The sequence below is a fragment of the Vulpes lagopus genome, chromosome 5 (assembly GCF_018345385.1).
Source record: "Vulpes lagopus strain Blue_001 chromosome 5, ASM1834538v1, whole genome shotgun sequence".
Lineage (NCBI taxonomy): Eukaryota > Metazoa > Chordata > Mammalia > Carnivora > Canidae > Vulpes > Vulpes lagopus.
This window is the reverse complement of record NC_054828.1, coordinates 40,141,296-40,150,544: the sequence shown is the minus strand read 5'-3', so window position 1 is coordinate 40,150,544 and position 9,249 is coordinate 40,141,296. Positions and strand designations below refer to the sequence as shown.

The 9,249-nt window shown below is 43.9% G+C and overlaps 2 protein-coding genes across 5 annotated transcripts in view; one reads left to right on the top strand and one right to left on the bottom strand.

Annotated features, from left to right (window-relative positions):
* Positions 1 to 697: 697 nt before the first annotated feature.
* Positions 698 to 3,650, bottom strand: RPS27A (ribosomal protein S27a). Its single transcript, XM_041756110.1, has 6 exons — positions 3,575 to 3,650; positions 3,411 to 3,475; positions 2,919 to 2,973; positions 1,935 to 2,020; positions 1,261 to 1,392; positions 698 to 882 (listed from the first exon to the last, which is right to left on the bottom strand). Exons 2-6 carry the CDS (start codon positions 3,456 to 3,458, stop codon positions 733 to 735), a joined length of 471 nt encoding a protein of 156 aa, XP_041612044.1. The 5' UTR covers positions 3,459 to 3,475; positions 3,575 to 3,650; the 3' UTR covers positions 698 to 732.
* A 337-nt stretch (positions 3,651 to 3,987) lies between these two features.
* The window catches only part of CLHC1 (clathrin heavy chain linker domain containing 1), a 31,383-nt gene continuing 26,121 nt past the window's right edge, over positions 3,988 to 9,249 (top strand). For 2 of the 4 annotated variants that reach the window (XM_041757068.1, XM_041757065.1), the window contains exon 1: positions 3,988 to 4,067. The gene's annotated coding sequence lies outside the window, so the exon portion shown is untranslated. The remainder of the gene's footprint in view (positions 4,068 to 9,249) is intronic. The other 2 variants (XM_041757069.1, XM_041757066.1) reach the window with 2 other exon arrangements.

Sequence of the window (9,249 nt, the reverse complement as noted above, 5' to 3'; positions counted from 1 at the left end):
TAGTTGAGTGTTACCAAGATAAGCAAACCTCCCTGAATTAGGTGATGGGCAAAAAAATATTGTGCCAAATACTGCCTGAAACTATTTCTCAATGTTAATAGTACTAGTGAACAAAGTGTTTAAAATTCCCAAGATATCACACAAAACATTGAAGGTTCACTTGTACTGTGGACAACATATATCCCAGCCAAACCCCAGGGACTCAGGATGACTTCTTGGAGTACTGAACGCTTAGCCTTTACATTGATTATATATGAAATAAACGGTCATAGTCTTTGTTTAGGGAAGACCTGTAACACCAATTCATACAAATCAGTGTTTCTCAAAGTGGGGATGGAGGGGCAGCTCTCCCCTTCCCACCACCCCAGGGATCATTTGTCAAGTCTGGGTATACCTGGTAGGAATAGGTCTGTGCTACTGGCATCAGTTGGGTACAGGCCATGATGCACAGGACAGCCTTTCACAACAGAATTATCTAGTCCAAAATTTTAATAGTGCTGACATAAAAAACTGATAGAAACGTAAGCTGGTTTGTATCTAGATAGTTGATATTAAATACAATCCTAATTCTTCTGCAAAAGTATATACAGTCTATCAAAATAGTGTGGTCATCAATTTGATACTTAAAACCAATCTTTAAAAAAAAAAAAAAACCAATCTTTAAGTCACTAGAACAAAACTCAACAATTAAATGTTATCAGTTCACTTCTTTTATTATCAATCCATATACAATTACTTGTCTTCTGGTTTGTTGAAGCAATAGGTCAGACAACATTTGCCACAATAATGTCTGTCGAAGTGGCTAGCCATAAAAACTCCAGCACCACATTCATCTGAAGGGCACTCTCGACGTAGGCGACTGATTTTGCCATTCTCATCCACCTAAAAAGTGCAAATCTACTGTTAATTTCACAACATATTCTGAAGTCTAAGGTAACTGGCTCATCAAAATATTCCCTTTAAAATCACCAAACAGTGATGGTCTTTTGTACTTAAAAACCAAAGCACTCCAAATCCTCGCCAGTAATTACTACAAAACAGCTCAGAGCCCACTGAAGTCCAGCCTTGCAAGAGGTGGACAGAGCCAAGACCTAAACCCTACATCTGACTTCAACATCAGAATTTTAGTTTGGAACAAGTAGCTAAAAGTGAACCTACCATATGAAACTATACCAAACAAAACTTTTGTAGAAAGCTTGAAACTAGCAATGCAAACAAAATCAGTTTACAGATAAAAACATTTTTATGAAGTTGGCTCACCTTGTAGTATTTCAGGACGGCCAGCTTAACCTTCTTTCTCTTATGCTTATTCTTCTTGGGAGTGGTGTAAGACTTCTTCTTCCTTTTCTTAGCACCACCACGAAGTCTCAACACAAGATGAAGAGTGGACTCCTATTAAAGGAAGAGGATGAAATAGGCTTTAGAGTAACTAATGCTCATATTCCACTAAGAAAGGAGCAACTAGCATCACATAGCGATAAGTACGCAACATCACAGATAAGCAGGTTTTCAAGGAAAAGTTATCTACCGGTTTATAGGGAGATTAAGGAACACATTCAGGCACACCACAGGACACAGTATACAAAATCCAGAAGAGGAAAAACTACAGCAGTGTTTCTGAAGTGTTACTGCAGGAGAGTTACCTGGCAATCTGTTGCTAATCTTATGTTGTTCTCCCCCAATTATGTGTTGGTCAAAAGTCACAAAATAAGATTTATATTTAAAGGACTGCTCTTGGGACGCCCGGGTGGGTGGCTCAGCGGTTTAGCGCAGCCTTCAGCCCAGGGCGTGGTCCTGGAGACCTGGGATGGAGTCCCACGTTGGGCTCCCTGCGTGGAGCCTGCGTGTCTCTCTCTCTCATGAATAAATAAAAATCTTAAAAAAAATAAATAAAAACAATAAAAATAAAGGACTGCTCTTCCCTCCAAACAGACCTTTTGAATGTTGTAGTCAGACAAAGTACGGCCATCCTCCAGTTGCTTGCCAGCAAATATCAGTCTCTGCTGATCAGGAGGGATTCCTAATAAACAACAAAGATCAAGTCACATCAGAAGGCGCGCATCTGCCTACGATTATAAATAATCCTTAATCAAAGGGTATTAACAGCCGTCACGGAGTTCTTATTCTTACTCTACGCTAGGCAGTATTTTAAATGCTTGCACAGTCCACAATAGCCAAACTGTGGAAGGAGCCTCGGTGTCCATCGAAAGATGAATGGATAAAGAAGATGTGGTTTATGTATACAATGGAATATTCCTCAGCCATTAGAAACGACAAATACCCACCATTTGCTTCAACGTGGATGGAACTGGAGGGTATTATGCTGAGTGAAATAAGTCAATCGGAGAAGGACAAACAGTGTATGTTCTCATTCCTTTGGGGAATATAAATAATAGTGAAAGGGAATATAAAGGAAGGGAAAAGAAATGTTGGGAAATATCAGGAAGGGAGACAGAACATAAAGACTCCTAACTCTGGGAAAAGAACTAGGGGTGGTGGAAGGGGAGGAGGGCGGGGGGGGTGGAGGGGAATGGGTGACGGGCACTGAGGCGGACACTTGGCGGGATGAGCACTGGGTGTTTTTCTGTATGTTGGTTAATTGAACACCAATAAAAATTAATTAAAAAAAAAATAAAAAATAAATGCTTGCACAATTGGCCTTATTTAAACCCCAGGACAAAACGTCATACATGTTAACATCGCCTTCATCTTACAGATGTAACAGGCCTAGAGAATGAAACAGCTCCCCAAATCCACAGGCCAAGAGCATCCCGGGTTGGCCCCATGCTCACAAACATCGTTTCGAAGGCACTTCCGTCGGCCCACCCGCCTCTTCCCACCCCGCCAGCAGGTAAGCGCGGTAGGTTAGCGGGCGCCCGCAGAGCCTGATTCCTCTTAAGCCAGAAAACACTACTTGCCTTCCTTATCCTGAATCTTGGCCTTTACATTTTCTATTGTATCCGAGGGCTCAACCTAGGAGTTTAAAAATGCAAACGCATCGATAACACAGTAAGAAACTACAATAAACGTCCACTCCCATTTGCTAGTTAGCCCAGAGCCCGGTCGCAGGCGGGCCGAAGCCCACGCGGCGGGGCAGGCCAGTCACCCCGGCGGGCGGCCGAGCACTTCCTGATCCCGGCCCGGGGCGCAGGGCCCGGGGCCCGCGGCCAGAGCCGACCCGGCCGCGCCACGCGCGCTCGCGCCGTCCGCAGGGAGCGCCCCTCCCCCACCGCGGGGCCCGGCTTTGGCCGCATCCACGGGAGAGGTGCGAGCCCACACTTCAGGCATCGGCAACCCGCCCTCAGCACCCAGGCTCATAAACACACTGGACGGCGGGAGGCCGCCGGGCCCCTGACTCCACTTCAGGCCCCGACTCCGGCCTCGGCGTCCTCACGCCACCTGGCCCCTACCTCGAGAGTGATGGTCTTCCCCGTAAGGGTCTTCACGAAAATCTGCATCTTGGCGGCGGTTCCACCTGAGGCGGAGAAAGGAAGAGTAGGGTCAGGCCTGGGGACGCAGAAGAGGGCACCGGGGAGGCCGCCGGCGGGAGACAGGCCCAAGAGCACACACTCACCGCAGATGGCCGATCGGAAAGGAAAGCTACGCGCGGCCCACGGGGTTTCCCGGCGCCCCCGCCGGAGGCCCCACCTCCTAGGCGACCACGCCGAACGCCGGCCTGCTGCCACGGCGGCTGTCTAGCCACGTGCCTGCCTGGGGAATGAAACTCCTTCCTCCTCTCTATCCCGGACTTGTTTCTCGCTTTCGCCTTCAGAATGCCCTCGAAATAGTGGGTTTAAACAAATGACGAATAGCTTTAAAAGGCTTTTCCCATACAAGCCACGTGGCTAAAAGTGTCTTTAAAAGGGGGGGGAAAAGAAAAAAAAATAAAAGGGGGGGGGGGCGTGGAGGGGGGGCCTCGTGGAGGCAAAGGGAGTGTCTTCTGGGAATTGTAGTTTCCCGCTGCTTTCTTTTCTCCAGGACTACTTGTCCCAGGATGCAGTTCCACACCTCCGGTTCCCTAGTTACCATCTCCAAGCCCTGGAGTCAGTGTTTGGAGAGGGGCTCAGGTGAGGAGGGAGGACGGGCCCGCTGGAGTAATGGTTTGAGGGAAGGTGGAAACGGGTCGGAAATGAGAAGTTAAGAGGCGGGACAAGGGTCGGGGAACGAAGGTGTCGTTCACTCACACGCGGAGACCGTGAGGGGCGGGGGATCCGCGGCGGCCTCCGAGGGAAGGGAATCCCCGCGGCCAGCTGGGCCTGACAAGGATGGGTAGGACCTTCAAAACCTTGGGTTCATCTTTCTCTATCCTGCAGCTCCTCCCCGTCTCCAACCCCCCAAACCTGTCCTAGTCTGAGGAAGGTTCAGGGCCTGGTGTGGAACAGTTTTAATATGTTGAAAACCTCAGGAGTTTTCCAGTTTTAAATGAAGCCACATGAGACAGAAACCTCCAGAATGACTGTTTCGTTGGAGAATTTCCAAGTCGGAACGTGGGGAGTGGTTCTGAAGGAAGATTTTTGGGAGTGTGAGTAGGGTTCTTGCCATTTAGAAGGAAGTTAAACCCTCTCCTGTCCTTTCTCCTCTGCACAAACCGCGGCATCTTTTCTAATGTACCTTCCTGATGTTTTCTCGGTTGAGGTCTCTGTGCCTTCTCCTCTGCATCCCCAGCCCCAAATTCAGGCCCTCCTTAATTTTCTCCTTGGAAGAGTTAACTTTTTTTTGTGTGTGTAACAGTTAACTTCTAACCTGGCTTCAGTCTTTCTCCTTTCCTAACCCATCCTCACTCTTGCCTCCAAAATATTGTATGAAGTAAAGATGGTGATGTCATTATTCTACTTCATCTTCAGGATCAAATCCAGATTCTTCAGCATGAAGTTTTCCCCTTCCTTGGACTGAACCTACTCCTATTAGGTTTTTGTCCCTATCATTCCAGTAGAATAGCCCTTGTGGTCACCAATCACTGCCATGTTGCTAAACTCACTGGTTGTTTAATCTTACTCGATCCGTCGGCATTTGACAGAGTTGATTACTTTTCTCTCTGAAACACTTTTTTCACCTGACTTCCTGGATACCTCTCTTACTTCTATTTCCTTGCACACTCTTTTCCAGGCTATTTTGCTCTTGATCTACCCAACCTCTAAACTTTGGAGTGCTCCTCCCCACCTCCCAGGCCTAGTCTTTGGACCTTTGCTTTTTGACATGTCTCAGGTCACTTACATTCTGTCTCATAACTCTATTTTATTCATTTTTTAATTTTACTTTTAATAGGGTCTGTGCCCAGTGTGGAGCCCATTGTGGAGCTTAAACTCATGACTCAGATCAAGACTTGAGCTTAACTAACTGCCCCATCTGGCTCATAACTTTTTTTTTTTTTAAAGATATTATTTACTTATTCATGAGAGACACACAGAGAGAGACAGGGAGGCAGAGACACAGGCAGAGGGAGAAGCAGGCTCCATGCAGGGAGCCAGACGTGGGACTTGATCGTGGGTCTCCAGGATCAGGCCCTGGGCTGATGAAGGCAGCGCTAAACTGCTGAGCCACCCGAGCTGCCCTGGCTCATAACTTTTAAATACCATTTGTATGCCTGTGACTGATAAACTTCTCTCTCACTCAGACCACTCACTAGAACCCCACCTTTACATATACAGCCGACTCCTCAACACCTCTCATAGGCAAAGTTCTGATCTCATGACTTGCTCTTCCCATCTCTGCAAATGGCAATGCCCATCTTCTCATTGCTAAGGCCAAACACTTTGTGGTCATCCTTGACTGCTCTCTCATGTCCACATACCCCCTCATGCACAGCAAATTCTTCTTGGCTTTATTTTCAATACCCAAAACACTTCTCATCACCTCAACTGTTATTACCCTGATTCAAGCCACCATTATCTTTTGCCCACATTATTGCAGTAGCTCCCTAACAGTTCTTCCAGCTTTGACCCTTGTCTTCACAAAGCAACAAGAAGAATTCTTTGAAAATGTATGTCAGCTGTCACTCTTGTGTCCATATCACTCCAACACCTTCCCATGTCACTGAGAGCAAAGCATAAATTTCTATAAGGTTGTTGCTTCAGCACTGGAATGACAAGGCCATGTTCCAGCCCATTGTTCCTCTAGTGAAGGGGACACCTTTTTCTAACCTGTACAAAAATGCCTTATGGGGGACTGGTAATGGTCCTGCCTTCAAGGCCTTATATCCTACGTGTTCTGGCAGCTACCTCTGATCTTATCTCTTTTGGCCCTTTCTCATTCCCTTCTAGCTCCTTTGGCCTTCTTGCTCTTTGCCAGAGGTGCTCTGCTGCTTTGAGGTCTTTGGACTTGCTGCTCTGTGTGCATCAACCACTCCTTCCAGGAATCTTCAAACTATGTTTTTCAGGTTTCTGAAATGTCACCGTATCGGTGAGGGCTTTCCTCTTTCCCAACCTAACACCTCGTATAAAATAACATGCTCCCACCTTCTTTCTAGTCCCCATTCCTTCTTTCATATATTTATACAACTTAGCCCCAGGTGTCTTCTGCATTTCTGGGTCTCTGAATGTAACCTCTGGGAGGTTAGGGACTTTGTTTTATTTGATGCTGTATCTCTAGTGTGGGGCTTAGTGGCAGACATGGTAGATGGCCCCCTTCCCTCCCAATTTATTGAATACATAAATACAGTGCAACATAAGCATTGCCCTAGGTGTTGTTCCATTAGATGTTTTTCCTGATGTTTCCCTGCCCTCTCCCATAAATTAGTGAGATGCCACTCTGGGCATTGGAGCCCCTTGTGCCCACCTCTGTCACACTATGCTCTCTGCTCTATGGCAATTGCTAATTTAACTAGACCCAATAGACCCGACTGGGAATCTTTGTGACTTGCTTTCTCTGTATCCCTATGTATCTAGTATGAATAAATGAGTGAAAGGTAATCTGAGTTGATTTATGTGACTTGGGGCATTTGTAGATTTTGAGAAACAGTCACTTCAGTTGTGTTCTGATTTGAGGGTACAAGTGATGTCTTCTGAGCAGACCAGATTATTGCTCAGTGATTATTGATTATTAAGCTTTTTTTGGTACCTATTCTGCTACTGTGCACTGGAATGCATATAGGTAGGGAAGGATGATGGAGAATGAGAAAATTTTGGTTCCTGCCTACTGGGAGAGATAGAGAATGTAAACAGAAAGTGTCTATTACAGAGTGGCTGAGTGATAATACCAACCATGGTAGAGGAAGTGCACAGTACCATGGGAGAATGTAGTAGATGACCACGTTTAAGGGAATTCAGGGCAGCTTTCCTGGAACTGTGTAACCTAAAATCTGAAAAATGCGTAAGAACCAAGGAAATGAGAGTGGTAGTATAAAGGTTATCTTGGTTGGGGCAGGGAGTGTTGAGGGTGGAGGGACAGAATACAGATGTGGAGAGAGAATTATGCAAGACTCTCAGCAAAGTCATGAAAGTGAGGTTGGGGGTTACGAGGAGGGCAGGGCATGAAAAGGCTAGATTTGGACAGAGAAAGGGACTGCCTGTTCCTATAGGGTATTCATTGGTAAAGGAATTTGGATTTTATCCTAAGGTTAATAGGCCACTGGTATTCAGATGTAATCACTAATTCCCCAGTGGTCACACCCATTCCTTCCTCCTTTGACTCTTTATCTTTTACAATCTGAAATTACATTGTTTATTTATTGTCTGTTTCCCCTACTAGATTGTAAGCTCCAAAGAGCCAAAAACTTTATCTTATTTATTACTGAATCTCTAGCTACAAAACAATGGTGGCACATAGTAAACAATAAATATTGGTTGAATGAATGAATAAAGAAATTGATTTCTCACTTGGGAAAACTGTTGATCCATTTATGGGTTATCACCTTATTGGAACTACTTTATGTTCATTTATAAATTGGTTTTTCATTGTCCAGTTCATCAATATAAATTAGGTCTTTTAAATTTTGAAATTATTTTGGTGGCTCCCTCCTCCTGCATATGACCTGTGTGCAAGATTTATAGGCCATATATGCCATTTTAGATAACCAGATTTCAATGATATCACTACAACATGGTGTAATTGATTTAGATATTTATCCATCACGGCATTATTTATTATAGTGGAAATGCCTAAACGTGAGGGAGTGATTTTTTAAAAACAATTTTTATTGGAGTTCAATTTGCCAACGTATAGCATAATACCCAGTGCTCATCACCCAGTCACCCCAACCCCCTGCCCACTTCCCCTTCCACTACCCCTTGTTCATTTCCCAGAGTTAGGTGTCTCTCATGTTTGTCACCCTCACTGATATTTTCACTCATTTTCTCTCCTTTCCCTTTATTCCCTTTCACTAATTTTTATATTCCCCAAATGAATGAGAGCATATAATGTTTGTCCTTTTCCCATTGCCTTATTTCACTTAGCATAATACCCTCCAGGTAACTTGGGGGAGTGATTAAGTGAAGTATAGTATAACGTACTATAAAATACTACATAATTAGAAGTCATGTTTTTGAAAACTATTCAGCAACATGAAAAAGTGCTTTTAATATTAAGTGAAAAACATGAGGATACAAAGCTGAATATAGGGAGTGATCCTAATTTTTATAATCATAAAATCTGGAAGGAAATATACCAAAATATTAAATAATCATGTTTGGATGGATGATTCTGGATGATTTTAGTTTTTCATTAATTTTCTTTGGTTTATATTTTCTAAATTTTACACCTGAATGTGCATGGGTGGGGGAGAAGATGAGAAGAGTTAAAATGTTTTGCCTTGCCAGACATTTTTCAGCAAGCCATGATGAAACAGCAATGTTCATCTGTTTGAAGTTAATATGAGTAGTTTTTAGGAATCAACTTCTTTATCCAACTAATTTTTCTTAAAGAGCAATGGAATGTAGCTGCTTGAAACTGTACTAGAGGAGGACTGTTTGTTATTCTGATATCATTGATGGATGTATTTTAGCAGAAGTTCTGACTTCGTACTTTTTAATTAGTATGTTTATATTGAAGATAAGAATTCTAATACAGTTTATCATAATAATGAATTGTTTGTAGCTATCATGACTATGGTTGGGCCAACTGAGCACACTGATAGAGAAGTATTTGACCCTGTTTGTATCATGAGGAGGCTTCCAAACTGGTTCTCTCATGTGAAACAAACAAAATGGCAACCATCTGTTAAAAAGTATAGAAATAAACATAAGAAACTATCCAATGACATAACACATAGGTGTGGTTACTAAGAAAAGAGCTCTTTATTAAGTGGTGTTTGGT

Coding starts and splice junctions, on each gene's coding strand:
- RPS27A (XM_041756110.1), bottom strand. CDS start 3,458: ATGCAGATTTTCGTGAAGACCCTTACGGGGAAGACCATCACTCTCGAG. Junction 2,021..2,918: donor CAAGATTCAGGATAAGGAAG/GCAAGTAGTGTT, acceptor GTTGTTTATTAG/GAATCCCTCCTGATCAGCAG. Junction 883..1,260: donor CCGTCCTGAAATACTACAAG/GTGAGCCAACTT, acceptor TGCACTTTTTAG/GTGGATGAGAATGGCAAAAT.